At 46.9% G+C, this 25,688-nt stretch overlaps 3 protein-coding genes across 3 annotated transcripts; 1 reads left to right on the top strand and 2 right to left on the bottom strand.

Annotated features, from left to right (window-relative positions):
• The first annotated feature begins 1,806 nt into the window (after positions 1-1,806).
• LOC117843251 (uncharacterized) lies at positions 1,807-2,975 on the top strand. Its single transcript, XM_034723824.2, has one exon. The coding sequence runs from the start codon at positions 1,929-1,931 to the stop codon at positions 2,757-2,759; it is 831 nt and encodes a 276-aa protein (XP_034579715.1). The 5' UTR covers positions 1,807-1,928; the 3' UTR covers positions 2,760-2,975.
• A 4,193-nt stretch (positions 2,976-7,168) lies between these two features.
• LOC117845662 (nuclear transport factor 2) lies at positions 7,169-11,179 on the bottom strand. The gene is made up of 9 exons (XM_034726726.2): positions 11,023-11,179; positions 10,649-10,789; positions 9,725-10,022; positions 9,048-9,319; positions 8,775-8,952; positions 8,572-8,690; positions 8,416-8,481; positions 8,148-8,223; positions 7,169-7,537 (listed from the first exon to the last, which is right to left on the bottom strand). The coding sequence occupies exons 1-9, from the start codon at positions 11,047-11,049 to the stop codon at positions 7,380-7,382; spliced, it is 1,335 nt and encodes a 444-aa protein (XP_034582617.1). The 5' UTR covers positions 11,050-11,179; the 3' UTR covers positions 7,169-7,379.
• A 4,108-nt stretch (positions 11,180-15,287) lies between these two features.
• Positions 15,288-17,508, bottom strand: LOC117842533 (scarecrow-like protein 32). The gene has a single exon (XM_034723007.2). It carries the CDS (start codon positions 16,840-16,842, stop codon positions 15,469-15,471), a length of 1,374 nt encoding a protein of 457 aa, XP_034578898.1. The 5' UTR covers positions 16,843-17,508; the 3' UTR covers positions 15,288-15,468.
• Positions 17,509-25,688: the final 8,180 nt, after the last annotated feature.

Genomic DNA, 25,688 nt, shown 5'->3' with positions numbered 1-25,688 from the left:
CAGGGTCACTCCAGAATGGGTCCTTTTCATAGGAACCACAGGGAGAGCAAATCCAAATCCGATGACGATGATTACACACTGCATGACTAATTCATAAAAAAAAATTCAGCCTGTTCGCTTCAGCTTATTAGCTACCGAACAGTATTTTTCTCTCACAATAAATCAGCCGTTTCAGCTTTTCAGCCAGCTTATAAGTCCAGCCGAACAGGATGATTGTTTGCGCACTTGGCGACTGACATTCGTGTGCATGTCATCAATTTCCCCCCTTTTGTGGTAGTATCTCAACCACTCCGACTATTTTGCGTATATGCATGCCACTTGAGTTACTATAGGCTAGTGGGCCACACACACCATAGGCTAGTGGTACAGATTCTTTTATGCAATAGAAGTTTAGCGCATTAGTCATGAAGTAAACTGTGATGCATAGAAGATTCACTTCCAAACACACTGTTTCATATCTATTTTGTTTTGATAGCAATTAAAAACAATATTTGTGTGATTCGAACTCAAATAATTAAGTGAATTCAAATATTTGCTACTTTTCAAGTTGAGTTACTATTTCACCGTGGTTAAACTTAGACCCTATTTGGATCCACCCAACTAAAGTTTAGCTAGAGGTAGCTAAAATTTAGTTAGGGGTGTTTGGATCTTCTAGCTAAATGGTAGTTGAAAAGCTATTTATTTATCATCTCACTCCCACTTTAAATACTTTTCCCGAGGAAGGTGGAGGGGTAGTTTGGTCTTTTATCACTTTAGCTGAGTTTAACTGTGTTCAACCAACTAAAGAAATCTTTAGCCAGCTACTCCCTCCGTTCCAAATTCCAAATTGTAGACCGTTTTGGCTTTTCGCGGTTCATAGGTGTTTGTATGCATCTAGCCATACACTATGCCTAGACGCATACAAACACCTATAAATCTAAAAAAAATTAAAATGGAGGGAGTAAAATTTAGGTGGATGCTGTTTGGATCCATAGTGGCTAAATTTAGCCAGCTTAGCCGTGGATCTATTTTTACATTGGCCTCGAATCCACATCGCGCATAGGCAAAATATGTGATTCCTTTTACGATCACCTCTTTCCCACGGTGTATATTTTGATAGAAATTAATCGGTCAAAGATATTCAAGTTTAATGCGTGTTTTTTTTCTTGCATCAAATCGTGCTTCCAATGGAAAGCATTCATCCAAAAATGGCTAAAATCTTTTTGACGGATAGTTGCTCAGAGCAACTCCAAGAGGTTGCTAATCTTACCCCAATATCTTTTTTAGAAAAAAGAGAGAGAGAAAATGAACTTCAACAATCCACCTAAACCTTCCCTAATTTTTTAGCGACGCTAAAAAACAGCCTGCCACCACGTATATTTTAGCGTTGGCGTTCCTCCCCCAATCCTGATTCCCGCACGCCTGCGCGTCACTTCCGATGAGCCCAATACGATGACGTGGCATGTGTTTGAAATATTGGGGGCTATTTATTAGCGATCTGCTGTGGACTGATATGTTTTTGGGGGAATTTTTTTAGAAGAACCCCCAATATATAGTTTTGAGGAAGAATTTTTTATGATACTCTTGGACACGGTGTACATTATAGTACGAATTAATTTTTTCAACACAATTTATTCCGACATTTTAAGTGTACGGGTATTTTCCGGCTTTCATCCAAAATAGACACTTGATAAAAAAAAAACAGCGTCATTTTAAAAGGTACCCGAAATCAACCTTTGGAGTTTTGAGGTTTGACTAATGGCTGCCAAGTGCACTATCTATATAGTGACATCTCAGGGTCCCTACAACACAGGGACGAAAGAGACCACCACATCACCTCTTCCATTCTTCCAAGATAAAATCGAAGAAGCCAAAAAGACACCCACAACACAACGAAAACCTGACCATTTCTTCCCCCATTCTCCTTGGACCAAGAAAAGAATCCGACCATGGCAGACGCAGCGGCAGAGTCTCGCGCCGAGGCCGACGGGCCTACCTCGGACATGGCGGACGACTTCGAGTTCTGCATCCTGTCGTCCGGCGGCCTCGTCCCGGCCGGCAAGGGCGTGGAGACGGACATGTGCGTGGCCGACGAGCTGTTCTGCCAAGGCAAGCTGCTCCCGCTCCGCCCCTCCTCGGCCGCGGCCGGCGATGGCGCCAGCGTTGTCACGCTGCCGCGGTCGGAGTCGGCGGCGTCCACCGTGGGCCTCGTTTCGCGGTCCGGCAGCCGCAGCGCGAGCTCCAGCGGCAGCAGCAGCGGGTGCGTCAGCCGGAGCCAGTCGTCCAAGAGCGCCTCCTCCGACCAGGGCGGCGCCCCCGCCCCGCCGCCGCGGCGCTCGCTGTCGAGCAGCCTGTTCTACGCGCACCCGAGCCCGTCACCGCAGCTGCGCTCGGCGCGGCCGCGCCGCAGCACCGGGTCCGCGCCGCCCCCGGCCTCGTGGGGCCTCTTCCGCCTCGGCGTCGTCGGCGCCCCGGACGTGTACCCGCCGCCGCGCCCCGCCGAGGCCAAGATCGCCGCCACCGCGGCGAGAGGCGGGGGCAGCAGGAGCGCGAGGTTCGAGCAGGTGACCGCCGCCGTCGACAAGAAGCTTGGGTTAGGGGCGCTGTTCGGGGACAGCCTCGGGTGCAAGTGCTCGCCCGACGCCGTCGAGCCCGTGCGCTTGCCGGAGGCGGCGAAGCGGAGCAGGAAGAAGGACGGCGCCAAGAGCGGTCAGGGCGTCCGCCGTAGCAGGATCCTGGACTGGCTCGAAGAGCTCTCCATTATCAAGGAGAAGAAGTGACGCTGATTGCGGCGTCAAGATCATGCCTTTCTTGGAGACTAGAGCTGTGTATGATCAAGGAAACATTTTTCTTCAACTTCTTTTTTTTTAGATTTTTCTTAGTCTGACTAGAGACTAGCGAGCAATGCTATGCAGAAGAATTAACGAGCAATGATCAATTGCTCATGACTTTCGGTTGTACAGACTGAGGAGTTTGACTTCATCATTCATAGCCAATCTTTTTTCTGTTCCATTTTTTCTTCTCCAAAAGACCTCTATTCCAAAATTATGCAACTCTCGCAATCAAGTACTTGTTGCTAGAACAGTCAGGAAGGGACAAACTTTTGAAAAAACCCCCGACTTTCGTGTACTTGAAACCCATGCTCACCATTAGTGCTGTCGGTCAATGAAAGAAAACAAATAAAAAACGACTTATATCCATAATTAATCATACCAAATACTCCCATTTTGTAGTCAGTTTTTTAGTTAGAAAAAAAAACTACCTCATGCCTACACTAATAACAAATTTCAGGTGCCTTGGATGCCATGATCTGTCGCATGATCACGCCAGAGTAACTCCTGTGCGGTGCCGTGATCCTGACACACGAGACGGGGGTTCGGGGAAAGCTTGGTGCGGTGCTGGTGGCGAGGAAGCCGGGGACTCCCTGACTCCCCTTCCATCGCGGCAGGCGTGAGCAGGCGCCCGTGGAGCACGAGTGCACGACGCAGGCCAGAGGCCACCTCCAAGCGCCGCGCCGTGCGTGGCCCGTGGCGGTTCGCGGGCGTTGTCCGTATCGCCCCGTCGTCGCGTACGCGGCCGCGTCGGAGCCCCCGAAACGAGACCTTGCCGGGTCGGCGTGGACACCACCGGCTTGTATCTCCAGTGGATACCGCGACAGCGACGCCGGTGGCAGCGTCGTCTCGTGGGTTGCAGCTGCAGTTACTGGTTGGCGGACGCGTGATCGGCCTGGGCGCTGGCGATCTCCATTGCCCGAATTCGCGTGCCCGCTGTGGACGATCGCGACCGCGACCGGCGCGGCGCAGGCCTCATAATCCGTTCCATGACGGCGACGTCTATCTGTTTCCTGACCCTCGTCAAGCTCCTCTCTCTCGCCGGGGTCTCCACGCCAGGAAAAGGAGCGTCGCGAGTCGCGACGCGTCCGGAGGCGTGGCACTGATGCCCGCGTGTCAGAGACATCGAACTCGAAGCGCCCGGCCCCGGCGCTCCCAAGCTCTCAGCTGCTCATGTGCGCCGCGAGTCATGTTCGCCGGGCGCCGGCTCGCTTCAAATTAGTTCGTGGCCAGATCGCCAAATCCTCGCGCCTTGTTCCTTTCACCTTTCTGATGGGAGGTAGCAGGTGAGTCCAGATCACCGGAGCGGTTCGGAAGTTTTTTTTTTAAAAAAAATTAGCTCATCTAACCGCCACCTAATCCGTAACCGGACGCTTCCCTTTCCAGCACAATGGACGAACGCGACGGCCTATTTTTCAGCGCCTGGATCTGACGAAGTCGACGGCGATAAGCTCGCCCAGACTTTAGCAAAAGGAGCGAGATGCTCAACGTGCACATCGTTTCTCACACACTAGGGGCCTTTTGGTTTGCCGGGTACAGAAAGGCGTAGCGTAACAATCGAGTGACAGACGCACGGATCTGTAGGGCACGAGGGTAGTATTGGTGAAAAGAGACCAAAGCGGCGGCTGACAAAGCGACACTAGCTAGCTCGTAAAAGACAGCATTTTGCAGGGCCAAAGCTTGAAGAACCGGAGTGCCACCGAGTCCATGATGTGTGCTCGCTGCAGGGGACGTTGCATAAACAAAGAAGCTTATCATCATGGCATCTCGCGCTGCTACATGGAAAGGCTGCCGCGACGGTCTCGTGCTGCAGTGCAGCCGCTGGTTCCAATTCCCGAGGCGCCTAAAAGTGCTTATTATGGAGTAGTTTAGCCCTAATCAGACCCAGCCTCATGGCCTAACCTAGCTCTAACCAGCCCTGCCCCATTACGCTACGGTAGGGACGCCATGTCCCTACGAAATGGAACCCAAAAACCCAAGGTACTCTACTCCCACGAAATGTTTTGGACTCGTCGTCCTCCCCAGAGGCAACATCCAAAGTACCACCAGTACTCTGGTCTTTGAAGAAGATGCTTGCAAGGAAACGAGAACGAGCCCTCCCCTGGTCAGCTAGCACAGTGCTGGACCAGAGCGTTGCGTGGCGCCGTGAAGAACCTGGGCAAAGCTGCGGCCAAGATTTTGGAGCGGCTAGCGGTTTCCGCCACGGGAATGCGGGATCGATTCGCGTGAGGACACCGGCTCGCCTCCAAGGAGCAAATGGGAGGTCTGCGACCGATGCCGCTGCGGATGTTGCGGTTCGTACGACGTGCCTGTCCTTCGGCGAGCACTAGCAGCATGATGGGTCGGCTTGCGCTGCCGCGCGACATGGGAGTGTGGCAGTGGAAAAGGTACGGTACTGGGCTGTTTTGGCTTGGACTTTGGACTTCGGCCACCGTCGCCATGCTAATGCGACGAAACGATGTACTGTGACCGGTTAACCATCACCGTTGTCCTTGAGTAGGGGCCCGGCCAGAGAGACCAATGACCAGCACGAGAGTGTGGCACCAGTACCATGACCGACTTGGTCGAGGCGTCGAGCCTTAGATTCCAAACTGGACTCCGGCCCCCGGCACGGCACTCTTTTTCCCGCTGCATGAGATGGCAACTTGCCATTCCAAATCTGTGCCATGAAAAAATGCCTAACCTCAGTTAAAAAACACATAAAATTGAGTTAACGGGTAACCACGGATTGCCCGTGCCCAACAACGACGAACCCTACATGGCTACACCGTACTTGTACCGCGTTGGCAGCTTCCCAATGGTCAGTGTATATATGTAATTCTCATGATCAATCATACTTCAATTTAAACATCAAATAGATTGTAACAAGTTTAACATAACGAACAATAAGTTCATAGTTCATAAATTAAAAAAAAGAGAGAAACAAGGGCCCTCGGGCTTACCACTTGATCCATGAGGGCACAGTTACAACTTAGTTACTTTTGTTATTAATCTAGGAGAAAACTGGCAATCTCATGAAAGGAGGCCCCAGTTGACATATGTGAATGTGAATCATACGCTTGTTTAGAGATCGTTGAGAGATTAGTGTTGGTGGTTTGATGGGATTTAGGTAAACTTTAAACACATTCAACAAAGAGTCCATTTCAGAGGTTGTTTGTACCGTGGTGTTTTAATCTTTTTGAAAAAATATATTTCAAATCTGCTATTTCAACTTTACAAATGCACGTGCTCGACAAGTCGGAAACAAAACAATAAGTTTGTTATGAAAAAATATAGAAATTATTGAAACAAGTCTTTTAAATTGTTGAGCAGACAAAAAAAAATTCTACAAAAGCAAGGCATACATGGCTTATTGGGCTGCTAGTGAAAGTGGGCCAACTAGGCCGTGGATGCTCGCAAACCCTGGCCCTGGCCTTTCACAGCCCGCTTACCGCATCCGACCCGGCCTTTCGCAGTCCTCAGGAGCGTCAGCTACGTCCTCCCGTGAGGGCCGCGCAGTCCACCAGCTTGCCTACGTTGACGACGACGACGGCCGCGGCCAGAAGCGCGCTGAGCGCATGCAAAGCCATTGACCCAACGTCGAATTGGACGATCTTCAGTTCCTTCTTGATGATGAGAGGCGTCCCAGCGATTGAGCGATATCATCGACCCAACATCTCGTTGGACAATGCCCGTCTCACAGTTCTAGTTGCCCCTCTCACTCTCAGTTCTAGTCTTGACGGTTCCCTTGTGCATGTGCACAGCGGCGAACGAGTGTGGGGGAAAACCCTTTGACGCTCTGGCCTCACTTGTCGAGCCAGAAAAATATCAAATTCCCATCACCAACTTGTGTTGTTGTTGACGCGTGCGACGTTGCTGAACCCACTGGTTCGACTGGATGGCAGCTCCGCGTCTGATCTCTCGGATGGAGCCGCATCCAACGAAGGCAGCTCTCTGAAACAAACCCAATGGCCGGGATGTGGCGTCATCATGGCATCTCACACTGCTACATAGAAAGGCACCGACCCAACCCTTCTTTCAAAAATAAAGAAAGGCACCCAACCCCAACCCAGCACCCAGATTAATCCAGTTTTACGGCAATGGTCGGGAGACACATCAAACTTTCTTTTTTTTTTAACAGCTATGACATGAAACCTTGGTGCCCTCACTTGTTTGGACCTAGTCACACCCAAACGCAACCAGCCTCAAAGTTACTCTCAGCACTATGGCTATGGGGACAAGATACCCAGTATTCCTTCACAGGGGTTGCCCTTAGCCTCAGGACTGCAAATGAACATTGGTAACGATCTTCAACGCCGCATAGAACAAAAATATCGAACGCCATCACCATAGTCACACGCAAGCAACAATATAGCAGCTAGGGTAACAGAACAACCTCTCTTAATGTAAACAGGGATCATCAGTCTAGCAAAAGTTGGATGTCACGCGCATGTGCACACATTCATCGACAAAACAAGCCCCAAAACCTTCCAAACGCAACATAGCAGCATATAGGCTGCTTTGTTCTGGATCTCTCTCTCTCCATTTGACGACAGATCAAAACCTTATGCTTGCTCTTGCTGCACCAGATCAGTTCCTTTGAGCATGGCTCCCCAGTATGCCCCTCTCTTGGTGAGGAACGCGCCCATAACCGTTCGACCTCCCACGGTTGCCGCCATTGTACTCATCACCTCCGCCTCTCGCATATCCCCGACCTCCACCTCCAAAGCGGCCCCTTCCTCCCCTCCCTGCAAATGCCAATATTTAAAACCATTAGCACAGCAACATGTTCAATGGTATGGTCCCCACGTTTAGCTGATTAAACCATGGAATTTATCAAGTCAGCATGCATACTACCATCAACACCATGCTTCTGCAAGGAGTTTTTTTTAAAAAAAAAATGCTTCTGCAAGGAGCAACCAAAAGCATACACTACCACTGGGTCTGTACACAACGGTATCTGCCAAGTGCAAAACCATTTGTTCTTTTTACTGTTTAAATGAGCATAACCAATTGACAAAGACAATTCTACCATTCATACCGTGTACAACCTGAGAATTGAACAGTCTAGGTAGTTTTGATAAAAACTGTGATTGAACACCCCAAACTGGCACTACCAGTATGGACTTCAAAAGGACTTTAAATGTAACAGTTTGGTGCACATTTTCAGGCTACAAATGTAGTGTTGTTCCTTTATAAATCCACTCAAACATGAAGCCATCACAGAAAACTTCATGGGAATGATCAAGTATAAAGTGTGCAACCATTAAAGTTTTCATAACCATTCAGAGAGAAGAGTTGGCGAACACCAGCAAAATAAAAATAATGGACAAGTATCATCAGAAGGCATCAACTTACTTCCGCCTCTTATTCCGCTGTTAGGCTTCCTCTCCTCAACATATATCTGCCGCCCGTTTATTTCAATTGGTGAAGCCTGAAATGGGGCAATTCGAGGTTTAGTATACACAGCAGCTGAGACATGATTAAAACACACACGCACAAGCCCACAATGATAAAATGAACTTGTCCTGTAGAAGCAAAGAAAACATAGCTATTGTGCAAAGGACTACACACACAAGAAACTGAAGGAACAAACACACAAAATAATTTGAAACACATTGTTCACCTTCAATGCATTGTGTACACCGCTAAGCTCCTCAAATTCCACAAAAGCATAATAGCCACCAGTCTCCTGCCAATTACATCACAAGATCAAATTAAAAAAAGAGACTTACTTATGCTAGTGGAAGAGGCGAATGAAAAGACAAAATTAACAGCAAACCTTTCGGCTTCTGATAGCAACACCATCAGGAATAAGTCGGCCAAACTTTTTGAACTCATTTTCAAGATCAGCCTCGCTGACAGATGATGGCACATTCCCAACATAAACAGACTTGCTCTCTAATTTAATAAGCAGAAAGGTTCGGGTCAGTAAACAATGCATCAGATCAAATCATGAACAAAATTCTGATGTTTAGCACAAACCTTCATCATCATGGGCAGCAACTTCACCATAGACATCAGATCTTGGTTTATCGGCCACCGTAGATGAAGCCATAACCAAATGCTGGGCCTGGTTCGACTCCGTCGTAGGGTGAGAAGGCTTACTCACAGGGACTTGCTGGGCTACCGGGAATGCAGGTGGAGCCTTTGCAGTTTTTAGCTGCACGAGTCATTTACATTTTAGTTTTAAAGATCCATCACAAGAGATGTTGAATAACTCACATAGTCTAGCTAGCAAGTAAAGAAGTGACATACAATGGAAGCGTAAGTCTTCTTCACTGGTTCACCAACAGGCTCCTCCACATGAGGAGTTGGCACAGGAGGAGGTTGCACTGGCTCCTCTGGTGCCACTGCAATTTCATTTGAGAAGGAAGAAGGTGGTTCTTCAGGAAGAGGTTCATCTCCCCAGTTGTCAGATGACACTACTTGCTGTGGTGCCTCGAAATAAGCATAGCTGTCGACCACATCACGTCCTTCAGATGTTATTTGTGTTGTTTGAGTTTCTTCCTCGTGAATGTACTCAGGAACTGCAGGGAGAAAATTTTCAAGTTTACCATCATCACTTGGCAGCACTACTAACTTAATTATGTACCAGTAATATATCTTAGAAAATAAGCATTACCATCAAGCTTATTCATTGGAAATACTAATGGTGTCCCACCAAAATGTATGCTAAAAGCAGCGTATATGGCAATTCAAAGAAGAAAAAATGGATAACATTAACTTTCATATGCACATGTAAGCAAATACCTCACGATATGATATACCAGAAGATTAGCATAACAGAGACAGTTCAAATAAAGCAATGTGAGTGAATCCGTCACATGTAAATCTCAAGTCATACAGTAAGAATTTCAAAAATACTAAAAGAGGTGGTAGTTTTAAAGTTATATTGATGATGCTTCACAAGCCAAACAACCAAAGTTCCGTACCGGTTTCGACAACTGTGTTGGACGCCAAATTGCTCTCGTAGTCATCCTGAGAAATCAGTGGTGCAGGCTGCACCTGTTCTTGGTCAACGAAGTGAAAGTAATCGTTGAGAATAAAATAACCCTTCTCTTGTGGAGCAAGGAAGAACGTTTGGATAAATTTCCTTTGGTGGCTGAACTCCTTGGTCTGCACGAGCCCAGAGACCATAACAAGCACCCCATCATCCCATGAGCTGACAAAGTTGGCTGTCTTAATCTCAATTTGGGTGAAATTCAAGGACATAATGAGCGAGTGTATGTCCTGCAGAAGGAATGTGTATTTAAGGTTAGTTATAGAGGAAACGTACAAGGTACACGTGAAACGACACGTAGTTACATTCAACTTTACAAGCACTTAAGTCAACGAGAAGCGAAACAGACAAACAAAGTGGGGCTCGCATACTTCCATCTTTATAGGAATGACAACGCTAATGTCCAACTCAGGAGCATTATGAGCAAAATCAACCAAGCGAAGCGGACAAACAAAGTGGCATGCATAATGCTACATTAGTAACGCATGGAAACAAAAAAACTTGCGCAAGCAAAATCAATTAAGTGAAGCGGACAAACAAAGTGGCATGCATAATAATATGCTATAACAGTGCATGAAAATAGGCATGCGTAAGCAGCTCAAACTGATTGGGGAAACAGTGATAAGGTGCTAACGGATACGGATATAGGTATAAATATAAAACAGGGGCATCTCATAATAAGGCCATAAGCAGAGCAGGCAAAGTATTCGCCATGCATAGTGGTGCATTACAACAACAGGGCATGCACAGATTGAGCAGACAGAGCATCATCCAAACCGAAACTATCTACTGCCAGTTAGAGATAAGATGTAATCTATGCTAGAGAGTGAGATGAACAGAGAGAAAAGGTATATACCATCATGGTGTTGACAGTGGTGTTCGCGCCAGTGAGGTCGTCGACGCGGACCATGGTACTGGCGTCGCTGTAGAACTGGTGCACGACATCGGGGTTCTGCTGTAGCAGATTGTAGTAGTTTCGTATGAAGTAGGTTCCCACCTGCCATGCCACAGATTAGTCAGCCGAAATCCCAGATCAATACAGCTGAATCCAAAACCCAACACCCAGCCTCAAGCCCCATCCCGAATCGGATAGATTAATCCACGGCATGACGACGACGAGCCGCCCGCGGAGTAGTAGGACTACTTAGCGGACAGGGTTTTGCTTAGTGGTAGGAGACCTGCCCTCAATCTTCATCCCACAATCGGATGGATGGGAAGAGAGGAGCTTACCTGGGTCGCCGCCGCCGCCGAGGCCATGGCTGGATGGGGGAGAAAGAGACCAGCAGAGCAGAAGCCGAGAGTAAGCAACCCTAGATCCAGAGACGGCGAGCGACCAGTTCTAATGCGGCCGCCGACTCCTGGATGCCACCGCGTTGGCTGCCAAGAAAGTCGTCGGATGAAGAATCGAGGGACAGGATCTGTGCGGAGAACTATCTTGGATACTTTTAAATAACCCCCTGAAGGAACTCCCCAATCTCAACCGTGTACAGATTGTACTCTTGCACAACAGACACGTCCGGAACCCGCAGGCCGCTTGCGCGATGGTCACAGCGGCCCATATAATACAATACTACACGAGCGGGCAGTGAGCGCCTGAGCGGGCAGGTGAGCAGCCCTCTCGCCCGGCTGCTGACTCGGCCCAGCGCGTCCATCCTCCTCGGCGGAAACTCAAGGCCAAGCCCAGACAGCAGCACTGCATGCTTGGGCCTGTGGCGTTTTTGTCTGTGCCCGCGGCTGTCTGCAGATGTGCAGTCTGCTTTTCCGTTCACGCAACAACGCATCAGAAAATCCGTGCATGTGACTTCGCCAGGATAATTTATTATATATGTAGGGTTCGCAGTGAAATATTTATATACACGGTGATAACACATATACTTGGTATATATGCAGTGACATGTCTAGCCTACTAGGAGCAGAGCTTTTCCCCCTTCTTCCTCTCCCTTTCTCTATATCAATCACAAGAATACATTTCGGGAGGGAATAAATAAAATAGCACCGTGGCTGCCAGATGTGAACCAATGTACTGTATGATTAATTGTTGCTTAACAGTTCTTACAATAGGAATTGAAAACATATAATCGCCAAATGTACATCGTTTCTTCATTTTTCGACATAACATAGTCATGATCTGGTAAGAATAAATAAGCCACAAAACATGCATTGTGCACCCAAAACATCATCATCACTCTCTCAAGTTATTTTGAAAATAAAATTTGAACTGGACACCAAATTGACATTTTATGATGCAAAACCATCTTCCATTTAACCTGTTTCTTTTCAGTTTTCATTCACAAATGTTCCGAAGAACATTTTGCGTAAAAAATTTAAAAAAAGCCATAAAAATACTTTCTTTTTTACACAACATTAAAAAATATGAAAAATACAAAAAGGTAACTTTCTGATCTCATATAAACCGAATAAAAAAACAAAGGAAAGGTAAAATTACATTGCAATATAGTAGGTTGTTCTCAAATCTTTTTTTTCTCAAGCTGTTCGTGTGGTGTTTGTCATACAAAAAAATCATAGAAGAAAGTGCCCATGCACACAACTTCCAAGGCAACATGATTCTCGTCCATGCAACGCGCTTGCCGGAATGTTACTTGCCGGTGTTGCTCAACATGGGGAAGCCATGCCCCGTCGTCGATGGACATGCTGTTGCATCCTGCACCATCCTCCTGGGGTCAGCAGCCTTATCCATGAATCTAGAGAGAGAGAGGGAGGGAGGGAGAATCTCAATTCAAACCTTGCCCGTTCTGGATCTAGGCTCCTCCATGCCGGATCTAGGCTTCTCCTCACCGGGGAGAGGGGGGATGGTGACGGATCTCAGCATTGCCCATGGATCCCAGTATAGAGAGAGAAAGAGAGCAGGATGGATAAAGGGCGTAGGCGAACAAGGTGGAGTGGTCATCGGCGGGTGGCGCGTCACCGTGAGCTCAAGTAGGGAGATGAAGAACAGAGCAGACGGAGAGGTGGGGGTACATCATGATAATAATATGGATGCACATGCTATCTCCATCTAAAATCTATATTGATACATTGTGCCACAGAGCTCCACATTGTTCCCTTTCAAAAATTATTGACATCGTCCTATGATTCATCAAAACGTTAACCTAATGTTTCTAAATTTGTATCATATAAATTTATATAATCTGCAAATTCCTAGACTAATTAGGCAAGCAGTAAGAAGTTTGGATCTTGAAATGGGGAGAAAATGGGAGCACGCAATTGGTTTCACCATTCTCAAGTGGACTTTGTTGTAGTATGGATTATCACATTGTTCGCTTAGTTTCAAGCATGAATTCCACTTTTAGTAAAAGCATAAAGTAATCTTGTTTCTTCAAAAAAATTGAAGTATTCAAAGAACAGTTCAGATTGGTGGTAAATGTTGTAGCAAACCAAGCAAACATTATACCACACATGAGGATGTAGAGAAACTTGCGGGCAAGAGCGATACTAGGCTACTAGTTAGGGCTGCCAGAGCTCCAACTCTGGATCGAACTTAGGGCCTATTTGGTATGGTTCCACTTCAGAACTTCAGCAACCCCATAAAAAAATCTAGCCAAACACCTCAGCTCCAAAACTCCATGGAGCTGCCAACTCCATGGAGCTGTAGTGCAAATGGGGGTAGAGTTTTGGAGCACCTCTTTTGCAGCTCCAAAACTCCCTGTTTTGAACCTCCTCGTGGAGTTGGTGGGTAATTACCCACTAATACTACTTGTTACAAAAAAAAACATTTCGTTCTTTTCCTCCGAGTCTCCCCTGTGCCCCATCTTTCCCGAGTAGCGCTCTGTTCTCCCGTTTTCGCACGCTCCTCTCTTCTCCCATGAACCACTACCGCCGCTAGGAATCGAAGCCCGGCCGCCAGATCCCTCTCGAGCACCAAGCCCCGCCGGCCGCCTAGCCCCTCCTGGTTGTCGGGAATTGAAGCTCCGCCATCGGGAATTGAAGCTCCGCCGAAGGTCGGTTTCTCCTCCACCGAGCACCAAGCTCCACCGACCGCGTAGCCCCTCCTGGCCCCGTCGCCACCCGCACCTCCTGGTGATCCGCACGGTTCCTCTACGCCCGGCTGCCCCATCGCATGCCCGTCTCCTCGCCGCCGCTGCCGCCGCCGTCGCAACCGCCCCAGCGCGTGCCCGTCTCCGATCTGCCGCCCGGCCGGCAGCGTGCGTGCGGCTGCGGTGCACTCCGTCTTCCCAGACCTACCCTGGTGGGCGCGCGAGTCCAAGGAGGCCACGGCCACCATGAACGGCGCCGCCGACGGCCTGCTCGCCCGCCCGCTCCGGGACCTCTTCGGATTTGGCCGGCGGTGTTGAAGAGCTTTAGAGAGGACGAAGAAGATGGGGATAGAGAGGATGACAAGTGGGGCCTGAATTGGAGGGCAATAATGGCAATCCACACTGAAATCGATCTTTTTTGAAGCTGAGAGCACCCATCTAGCCAAATACCCCTTTTTAGTTCTGGAGTTCTGGAGTGGAGCTGGCTCCACCTGGAGTTCTAGAGTGGAGCAGCTCCACTCAGAGCTGGAGTTGGGTTCATGAGTTGCATGCAAGTAATGAGAGTAATCTAGTCAAGATCGACAATAGGAGTTTAACTTGTTTACATCTTATGTCATTTAGTTTCAAATATGATCATCCTTTTTTTGTCATTTGTTGGTATTTTACATGTATGGTTCAACTGTAACAATGGATGGTTGTTCCTCAAAAAAAACAATGGATGGTTGTTTGCATGGCTAACTCATGCATTTGTCATAAATAAAAATTAATTAATTTCATATAAAAAAGCCAACAGTAAGCCCTTATGTACCATAGGATCAATGATTTTACCGTTTTATACATGCAAATTGATCGATGCTATCTGAAAAAGGAAAAATATCGAGTTAATTGACTATCATTTATATTTTATTTAAGAGGTCAAGTTACTGTATGCGAAAAGATGTAACACATTCTGCACAGTTTAGTGAGGGCAGAAATGTTTTTGCTACAGTAAGCTGCAAGTCAATATATTTTTGTCAATTTTTTTGTGTTGGCACGCCATTAATTGACGAGGATGTTTGTTTTACGGATAAGAAAATAGTCATGTATCTGTGATTTAAAATCGGTCATCCTACACATAGACAGGGGCATATATGTAGCGACAAGAAACTAGATGTTGAAAACTTGAATATTTCTTGCTTATGTTAATTATATCCCATTGCAAATTAAAGATGTGTTTGTCTGCTTCACACAATTTGAATCTTGTTGCAACAATGGTGTGATATTATGATGCTCTTTGCAGTACGGTAAATCTGCCCATGTTGCTTCCAGTATTTCCAAACATTGTTTGCAGCAAATGCAAACGGCTGATGTAACAACAATCCCAGGTAGCAACTCATATGGCACACATATAGAAAACCCTAATAAACAAGAAGTACAGAGAGGATTTATGAATGTTAGAGAGAGAGAGAGAGAGAGAGAGAGAGAGAGAGAGAGAGAGAGAGAGAGAGAGAGAGAGAGAGATTGTCATTGCAATGATCAAACCGATCAATCAACTAAGTAAAAACGAATCAGCCAGTAAACCCATTTTAACAAGATCTTTCATATCATGCACAAACACAAACCCTAAATCCCATATCCATGCAAGCACACATATACATGCGTACTCACCTTCTGAACTTGAGATATACCACACCCGATAAACTCACGACGGCGCCCACGCCGACGCGAACACGACATTGTGCCCTTTCCATGTGAGCACCAGGTCGTCGTCCTCCCGCTTCATCCCCCACCCCGCCGCGTGCTCGTTCAGCATCGCCTTCACCTCCCCGGCCGCCTCCTCGCCGAACGCCACGGCGCGGAACCCCGCGCTCCGCATCCTTTGCCCCCACCTGGCCCTGTCCTCCTGCCTCTCCACCCTCTCCACGCCCTCCTGCGCCAGCACGTTCTCCACCTTCCACCCGATCTCCGCCTCGTACCACCGCCGCTGCTCGCTCCCCTTGGGCAGGAACGTGTCCACGGCGTCGTACGGGATCCACAGGAAGTTGAACGCCGCGCGCAGCCTCCCCACCACGTCGTCCGCCGTGAAGTCGGCGTCCTCCTCCACCACCACCACCAGGTTTGGGTCCAGGGTCCGGAGGGACTTGAGGAGCATGGTCCGGAGCGACACCGGCTGCGCCAGGCTCATCACCGACCCCGCTGTCTCGTCGGGGACGGCGTGCAGCAGCATGTGGCAGTTCACGACGAGCGCCTCGGTCCCGTCCGAGACCAGCTGCTGCACCCGGAGCTGGTCGATCAGGGACGTGAACGCGTCGCCCGGCGACGTGGGCACCACCCGGAAGTCCATGGACATGTTGCGCGACCGCGCGAAGTTGACAAGCTTCGCGCCGAGCTCGTCGTAGGACATGTCGAGGGCCGGCGGCGGCGCGCTGGTGGTGGACGCGACGTCGGCGACCGTGAGCCGGAGGATCGGGGGGCCCTCGGCACGGCTGGCAAGCATGTCGATGAGCGTCGGGATCTGCATGCAGTGCGTCGTGCCGAGCTCGACGACGTGCACGACGGGGAATCCCTCCACGGCCTCGAGGATGGCGGCGTTGGCGGCCGTGTACCCGAACCGGTGCCACGGCGTGAGGTCGACGAAGCTGGCGAGCTCGACGGCCGTGAACCGGTGCACATGCAGCGCCGCGGACTCGACCGCGGCCGCCACAGCCGCCGTGACCGCCTTGCACGCGCCGGTCCTGGACGCGCGCGCCACGAGCGCGCAGAGGAACGCCGCCGTGAGGCGCTGGTTGGAGTCCCCGTCCGGCGGCGCGATGTTGTTGAGCACCCAGAGGATCTGCTGCGTGAGCGTGGCGTCGTTGGCCTCGATGGCGTTGGCGCAGTGCACCAGCAGCTGCTCCATGCAGCTGGTGCTGTTGAGGTTGCCGAGCGAGATCTTGGACGCCGGCGTCGGGAAGCTCCCCGGCCACGGGCGTGCCCTCGGCGCGCCGACGTCAAGGAACAGCCCGAGCCCTAGTCCTCCATGGCCGTTAGGGTGCAGAGGCGGTGGTGGTGGCGCCGTGTGCGTGAACTGCATCATGTAGGGGGCCGGGGCAGGTGGCGAGGTGGAAGAAGGCAACAAACCAGCGAGGCAGCGGCGGCGATTAGAAAAGCGCGAGGAGGCAGAGCTCGTACACGTTGAGCGGTTTGAGGTGCGGATTTGGTGCTTGTACTAAGCATATATAGAGGGCTGTGCACTTGCTTGGAGCTACACCCCTACACGTGGTTCCCTATGCCATTAGAACTTTGGGAACCAAAGGGAGAGGAACCAAGGAGAACGAAGACACATCAAGTACAAGGAATATTTCAGTGGAGGAGCAGGGATCTATGCGCTATTGTAGACGATTTGTATTTAGCTAGAAATGATCTGGAGCTTGAAGAAACGGCAAGAAATGAAGTCTTGTTCTATACGCCTACCACACCTCAAGATCGATGAATCGAGATCTGAGAGTACTACATGTAACCACTAGCAGGAATTTTAATGACTGGGAAGAAGGACACGCATACTAGCAATAACCAGCTGCTATAAGCTAAGCTAGAATTCATGGGTGGTGGTGAAGAAGAACCTGCATGCGGAGCTTGAGAAGACGAACCAGCAGCTGGAGTAATTGGGGAGAAGGGGAAGAAGAGGAAGCTGGGGAAGGGGAGGCGGCCGGGGGAGGGGAAGAAGGTTAGGAGTCGCAAGGTGGCTAATTATAGACGGAAATTTGTGGTGGTCTGTTGGATTGTTCTGAATGGCCGGCTATATACTTATCCAAATTAACTAGTACTAGTTAACAAGATAACCACATGCTATAGTATATGAGAAATAATTTAACGCGTCACCTGTTAGACATAACTATCATGTAAACAGCGATTGCTGACTAAAAAACTGCAGATGATTAGATGATTTCCAATGGATTAATGCTTGTTGGAAAAACTCTAGCATCTAAAATTTGGTGCCACTAAATTGTTGATTTTTCTAACAGTTTTCCCTTAATATATTTGCTATAATCCCTGAATAATTGGTAATAAAAAATTGGAGAAATATATCATGGTAATGATCAGTAACTTTTTACTAGGTAACTTCAATTTTTTTTAAAAAAGGTAGAAAGATATAGCAGATACATGACTAAATACTCGGAAAATGTATCAGTGAGCATTGTCTTGACTTAAGTTTTGCAATTTTAAATTTGAATCCTTAGTTCCTTAGTCATGAAACTAAAGGATACAGTGCTCTGAATTTCCCATTTGCATTATTGCCGTCAAAATTTAGCAATCACACACACCAGGAGAGAGAGAGAGAGAGAGAGAGAGAGAGAGAGAGAGAGAGAGAGAGAGAGAGAGAGAGAGAGAGATCACGGACCATATCATGTTGAAATGATTTGGTCAGTTTGGGCTGGGTCCTACATGAGACAAGAGCAAGTATAGTAAACGAGGGGCCCATGGTATTTAATATTTTCAGTGTTGGAAGTGGAAAACGACTCCTTGGATGGATTAAAGGTTACACGCACAAATACTGAAAACTACCTGCTTGAAACCGAAGAATATTTTAAGCCATGTTATGATAACTCTGTAGAAGGACAAAACCGCATCTGTCTATATTGAATATATCAATATAGTATGTAGCTAATTTCATTCTCTGTACAATTCATTTTGTTCTTCATGATAAAAAGAAAGGATTCAGAACACCAACTAATTAAACGAAATATATATTCGTACAAAAAAAAATCAGAAAACTGTAATTCTACAGTTTTACATACACCCCAATCACCCTTTCCACTTGACAATGACATAGAACACGTTTGGTAGTTTTAAATTTCAGCTATACATCAGTGGTGTTAGACTATGTTCGAGGTCAAAATTAGCAAATCTGGACGAGCAGGTCTGTGAACCGGTCTCCCAATCGGTCAGATCGGTTTGAACAAAGTCCTCAAAATGCAAATTGAATTTTACCATTGTGTAGCTCTCATTGAGTAGATCAAAATGTATATGTAGAACGTCTGATTTGGAGTTCGGATGAGAGACTTATGACATCAGGAAGATCTGCACCCAGGAAAACTGGTGAGACCGGTTTGCCAGTGCGGTCAGACCGGTTTGGTATGTGTAGTCCGAGCTAGGAGTTGTATTTTGACACATGATTTGTTAGGGTTTCAACTTCTAACGGGGCAAGACCTCCCCAGCCTATAAATATAAAGTGCCACGGCCGATTAAGGGTATCCAATCGATCACAAATAATTCTATCTTTTATCGTTTTACCTTTTATCCTCTTTACCCTACTTTTCCAACCCTATGTGATGTTCTTCTCCTGTCTCCATGGCACGAGGAGACGTCCTAGCTAGCCTGTCGAGCCTAGGGCAACCCAAGGTGCGCCAGCCCCGACGGGTCGCTCCTGGGCGGACGTTCGTTGGTCTCTCGTCGGGTTCCTCGACGAGACCGTGCTGCCATACCGGTCTGACCGGCCTCCGCATCGACGCAGCAAGGAGCTTTTTTGCGGGCTGCACGTTCGAGTGCGTTCGTGTGTTGTACCTAAATTTGCGTCACCACATTTTGACGACTCCGTTGGGGAACGAGGATTTGGCTATCATGGCTGATCTATCAAACCTTAGCGTTGATCTATCTGAAAAGTACATGCGAGAGCGTCGCTTGGCAGAGGAAAGATTGCTTCTATCCTGTTTTCACAAGACAGAGCAAGGTGTCATTCAGATAAAGGAGTGGCAGCCACCATCCACCATTGACACATTGAAAAAGTTGCAATCCTCAGGTACTTTATCTGATGTCCTATCCGTTTTTGTGAATTATTATCTCAAGTCTTTGATTGATAAAGAGGATAGTTCAAATTCAATTCATGTTAGTCAAAAGTCGGGTATTGAAAAGCCGGTTAATTCGGCTAACGATCCTTGCAAAGATTTGCGAACTTGTGATGTTGTTGGTCAAGATACAGTTTGGCCGTCTCAAGCCAAAGTAGTTGACCCAAAACCCCCTAGCAAGAGCATAGAAGTTGTATCTAGTGCTTCCACGCTCGGGGGGCAACAAAACAAGTCTTGAGGTGCTGGTTGTGCCAACACCGGTCTGACTGGTTCTCAAACCGGTCTAACTGCTTCATCCAGGGTTTTGCAAAATAATTCTAAACCAAAAATGGTGAAACCTAAAAAACCCTGATATTGGTATTTGGAAAACTGTTGAATCCAAAGGCCGTAGCAAGCATCAAAGAGAAAAGCTGAAGTCTAATGAGAAACTTCGGGCTAAGTCTCAAAGGCAAAAGAATGTCAATGGTGTTAGTTGGCCTAAAAATTCCAAACGACTCGAAATCTTTTCCAAGAGAGAAGTTCCATGATCAAAATCGGCAATGGAATACTTTTCTTGCATCAATGCTGTTTTCATCATATGGATCAACTATGCCTATGTCATGGGGGCCTTATTGCAGCATGCCTTATTCATATCAACCATGGTTCTATAATTCATAGATGTCATCGCTTCCTAGATACTTTTATCCAGATTATATTACATATAGAGAGCCAACAATTAGTGAGTCATCACCTATGAATGATGACCGTTTTCATCAAAGAGATCGATCTATGTAGAAAAATAAGTGCAAGGTGATCAAGCAAGTCTATCGTGTCAAAAAGGATGGTAGACTAAATAAAAATTCAAATTTGACACTAGACATGCAAAAGCCGACCATTAAAGAAATATCGGCTAGTTCTGTTGATCAGATTGCCCCTAATGTTGAACTTGTTTCAAACAAAATAGTGGAACAACAACTAAGTTTAGTTGGGGGACAAGATGATATTAAAGTGATTGGTTTTGAGACAATCAGTCTAACCGGTTTTGCTAGGAATTCTAGTAAAGTTGAAAATTTGAGATCAAGCAGCATGGTGGTAAGGAAGAAGCCAACCTTTGAAGATCTGTTAATAGCCGCTCAAAATCAAAGCAACTGGCTTGAGAGCAATCAAAGGAGGAGTTCTTCATCACCAAGAGCGAAGAAGCATCAACGGTCATTGTATTGGTCTTCATCATTTATCCCCTTGATGCATATGCCACGGAATGCATATTCAGGTATATACAATTACAATCCATGGTTTTGGTATAATCCTTGATCTTCATTTTATAATTATCGATATTACGCTTATGATTTACCAAAGAGTCATAGTTGGCCGCCATGGCCACATTAAGATTTTAGTTATTAGATATGCTCAGATGTTTCAGAGCCGAAGTAGTAGTTTCATACATGTTGTATCTGCTAGAATTTTATTTTGGCTACATTAGCATCCATAAAAGGTTTAGAAACCATCATATGGGCGATGCATTGTTTATCATCATTTTTAGATAGTTTCAATCATTAGGAATGTTTTCTGGCATGCAAGCTTTGCCAGAAAATAGGGGGGGCATGTGTTCAAGGTTAAAATTGGCAAATCTGGACGAACAAGTCTCTGAACTGGTATCCCAACCGGTCAGACTGGTTTGATCAAAGTCCTCAAAATGCAAATTGGACTTCACTATTGTGTAGCTCTCGTTGAGTAGATCAAAATGCATATGTAGAATGTCCGATTTGAATTTCGGATGAGAGAGTTATGACATCGGGAAGATCTGCACCCGGTCAGACCTGTTTGCTAGGGCGGTCAGACCGGTTTGGTCTGTGTAGTCCAAGTTAGAATTTATATTTTGACACGAGATTTGTTAGGGTTTCAACTTCTAACGGGGCAAGACCTCCCCATCGTATAGATATAAAGGGCCACGACCGATTGAGGGTATCCAATCGATCACAAATCAATCTATCTTTTTATCGTTTTACTTTTTATCCTCTTTACCCAACTTTTCCAACCTATGTGTTGTTCTTCTCTTGTCTCCATGGTATGAGGAGGCGTCCTAGCTGGTCTGCCAAGCCTAAGGCAACCCAAGGTGCGCTTGCCCCGACAGGATCCCTCCCGGGCGGGCGTTTAGCAAGACCGGTCTGACCGGCCTGCCATAACGGTTTGAGCAGCCTCCGCATCGACGCAGCAAGGAGTGTCTTTACGAGCTGCGCGTTCGAGTGCGTTCGTTTGTTGACCCTAAATTTATGTCCCCAGATTATAACGATGGCCTTCTGCGCTCATACTGCTTTAGGCCAGGGAATTTCGAAAATATGCATCATCGGATCATGTACTTGTTAGACTAATAACAAGTATTTTTTGCAGTGCATGTACTACCCATACATGCGATGGATTGTCGTCAGTAGGTTAATTTTGTCCTCGATATACGCTGAAGTTTAAACTCTTGGGCCAATGCAAATTTTGGACTTTTATGGATCCATACATGCAATGTAATCAACATGTGATCGATCGATGTATTAATTCTCTTAGCTTGATATGAGCCGTCTGATAATCGACTGCTAATGTAGATCGAACAGCTCAGTACCGCCGGCCGACCGAGTCGCCGGCCATCAGAGGATTCTTCCTTGTACGCGCGCCCATCCTGACGCGCACCGCGCCGGAGAGCATAGGACAGGCACTTTATTTCCGGTCCAGGCATGGGATCGCGAGAAGCAGGGCCGGTGAGCACGTTAAATGACTCCTCGACCGATCGCGCGTACGAGTACGAACCATGCATTTCCTGGTTGCCAATCAGCTGCGTTTGTTCGAGCGAGGCAGCTTCTGCTTACTGCTTATTAGGACTGTCCGGTTGGAAGAACACACAGGATCGGAGTCTGGCACCAGGCAGCAGTGATCCCCCACCCGCCCGGGGGCCGCGGCCCTGATGAATCAGTCAGTAACCCCAGGTAGACGAACACGACGATGATGCCATGCACGGCGCTTACGTGACCCCGGCCGGCCGGGCGGGCGGTGCCGGTGCGGGGCGCGTCCGAGATCTCGTGATCGACCTGGCCCCGGTGACGTGCGTGAGCGCGTTCGGATCTGCACGTACCTGCGCTGGCGCAGTAAAGGATGGTTCGTTCCGATCGTACGCGCGATCACATCCACACGGATTCCATCGACGACGACGCGCGCGGCGCCGACGCAGACGCGGGCGTGCACGGGTCCCCCGCCGCCTCGCGACGCCATTCCGTGCGCTCCTACCACCACCCCCACACGTACGATACGAGCATGTTATTGCGCCGGCCTGATCCCCGCGCGTGTCGACCTGGATGCCCGCCGGCCGCGCCCGTGCACGCACCAACGCACGGCCGCGTTAAATGCGAGCTCTCCCACTCCCAGCAACGGTGCCCAAACCCCTGCGCGCGCGATCGGCTACTCTGAATGCACGCACGCACGGCACGACGGATGGACGCCTGCTGCATGCTGCTACGCCCATGCATGCAGTTCCCCGTGACTACTGCATGTGTGCATGTGCATGTGGGCGATCGAGGCCATTACTGCGATGCGAGCGAGTAGGGTTTGCTCATCGTCCCGCTTGAAATGGATGGCGCCTCGGCCCTCAGGGAGACAGGGACCACACGTCAGCGTGTCCTTATTTCTATAGCACATCTCCTCTTTTCTTTGAGGCGAAAGGTTATCTCCTTTCGCTAGGGTGTAGCACTGTTGCGTCGGAACAAGCGAAAGCTGCCGCGCGAGTGCTTTATTCCCCAGCCTGGTCCAATAATCGCTGCATCACGGCATTGTTTACGTGCTAAACCACGTTCGGTCTTCGGTCTTAGCTGACACGATAAACAGGACCACACATGCACGATACTAGGCTACTACGAACACGCATGGTATGTGTGCTGAAGCCAGCCTAGGAGTCATCTACTGGTGCAATACACCGCGGATATTATGTTAAAGGAACCAAATTAATTAGTCTTTGTTAATTTCTCGATGAACTCGATCGAGCTCTACGTTTTCGCAGTACGAGATGGCATACGTACGGGTTACAGGGAAACCTTGCTCTCAACACAAACAATTTGGGCATTGCCCGTATCTTTGGCCTACTAGTCTCCTCCTAAATGCAGCACCGACTCAGTTTTTCCCATCATGGTGACCGGTTGAGCGACCATACATGAACATCATCCCTTTGGTCCCTTACTATAGTTGTCACTTTCAGGAAAAGCAAAACGACTTTTGTCGGCCTACATCAAATTATTGATAGGTTGGATCACGGCACCTTGGAAGTTAACTCTAATTAATTCCTGGACTTGCAGAAGCTATATACTCAACCTGTTGGATTAGGAAAATCACGCAACTATAATTCTTCTAAAATCATGCTTAGCTAGGGCGGCTATATACAATCCTTAGATTAATGGGTCCTGGCTCGATCACCCTCGTGGTCATGGTCATATCGAGGTCCCCGTCATGCTCAACCTATCTAGTGGTTGAAACTTCAAGAACTGTCGTATGCAGTTACATATACACACTCCGCACTACAATGATCTCTTTCTTGCCACGGACTAAGACAGTTCACAGTTGTAACTTGCAATTGTATATCTAGCTATGCTATCCATTTAGCTAGGGCTTACTATATACCCTTTTTAGTTGCACAGACAGAATGCAATCGTAAATTAGTTCCTAAGCTCTAGCTAATGGATAACCTTTTTCTCATCGAGTGTTCAAAGCTCTGGGCATTTGATTTTACAGAACAGATGCGATCATGCGAAAGATGCATGGGCTTTAATTAAAGAATTGTTCAACTAATTGATAAGGGCTCAACTATTTTAATTCAAGTGTTTCTAATTCGTGTTGCATCAAATTCATAAAATGAAAAGTTTATTAATTGGATATTTGGAATGGTTCATGATTTCCCCCCATTTAATTGGATACGTACATGTCAGACATATTTCTCTAGCCCATTCTCAGTGCAAAGTTTCGTTGCGTGATTTCCAAGAGTGCTATATCATCTAATGACAATTGAGATGATGAATGAAACTAAATCTCTCAATGCAAAGTTTCATTTCAAGGTTTCATATGTTACCGTATCATTTAAATATTCCATCTAAGTGACCAATGAGAGTTGATGATTGTGTGTAGATGAAACTCAAATCCTCTCAATGGAGTTTCATTTGGATTTCACTAGTCCATCAACCCGTGCTTCTGCACGGGCTAATATTTTTAGAAGCTATTGTATATAAAAGTTATTTAAAAATTAAATTTTTAGCTAATAATCAAAATTGTTTACCTACTACTCTCTTATTTTTCCAATACTTCAACATAATAATTATATAGATATGTACCTATCTTTGTCCAGTTGTGATTGCTTTTTAATCAATAATTACTCTATGTACTTTTTCATCCATATTCATACTTTTTCTATTTTGTATCACACCTCCAATCCTTCATACATTATGTTTAGCATACAAATCAATATTTTTCATCAATTTCTCACATACATGTATAAATGGTCTAAATGGTGGCACTCATCATGTGTATATACTTTAACTTAGTATTTTTATATTAACAATGACATAAATAGGTAATTTAGAATCATATATTAATTTGCTTTTTGATATTTCTGCATGATGCACATGAAGATAATTAGATTAAGATTTAGGTGTTTACTTTAAGTTATTTTTAATATCGACATACGTGGGTAGCATAGATAAAATTTTAGAATGACATTTTAAGTTATACTTTATAATGATGTGTATTAGTAAATTGGATGAAGATTATGAGGTTACTTCATATTATTTTTTATAATAGCTGAGCTCGGTAATTTAGATATAGGTTTAGAGCTTATTTTTTAATATTTTTACAGTGATAGTGGCAGGTAACCTTTTAAAAAATATAATAGATCAATGGCTATGATTATTAGAGTTTACATGATTGGTGTTTGATGTTTTTAATTTTTATGAGAATTTCTCTCTTTTTTCTAGCTTGTCTCGTGGGAACTAATGTGGAGTCTCCAATGGAAAAAAATGTAGGGTTACCTCATGTTATTTTTAATAATAGCATGTGTGGGTAATATAGATGCAAAATTTAAGGGTTACTTAAAACTTTTAAG

The sequence above is a fragment of the Setaria viridis genome, chromosome 2 (genome assembly GCF_005286985.2).
Source record: "Setaria viridis chromosome 2, Setaria_viridis_v4.0, whole genome shotgun sequence".
NCBI classification, from domain to species: Eukaryota; Viridiplantae; Streptophyta; class Magnoliopsida; order Poales; family Poaceae; genus Setaria; species Setaria viridis.
The sequence above is the reverse complement of the archived record's forward strand: the minus strand, read 5'-3'. Positions and strand labels throughout refer to the sequence as shown.

What these genes read in the sequence shown, in the direction of transcription:
- LOC117843251 (XM_034723824.2), top strand. Translation starts at nt 1,929, where the DNA reads ATGGCAGACGCAGCGGCAGAGTCTCGCGCCGAGGCCGACGGGCCTACC.
- LOC117845662 (XM_034726726.2), bottom strand. Translation starts at nt 11,049, where the DNA reads ATGGCCTCGGCGGCGGCGGCGACCCAG. An exon ending in GTGTACACAATGCATTGAAG is followed by an intron (nt 8,224 to 8,415) that starts GTGAACAATGTG and finishes GCCCCATTTCAG; the next exon opens with GCTTCACCAATTGAAATAAA. An exon ending in CAGCGGAATAAGAGGCGGAA is followed by an intron (nt 7,538 to 8,147) that starts GTAAGTTGATGC and finishes TGGCATTTGCAG; the next exon opens with GGAGGGGAGGAAGGGGCCGC.
- LOC117842533 (XM_034723007.2), bottom strand. Translation starts at nt 16,842, where the DNA reads ATGATGCAGTTCACGCACACGGCGCCACCACCACCGCCTCTGCACCCT.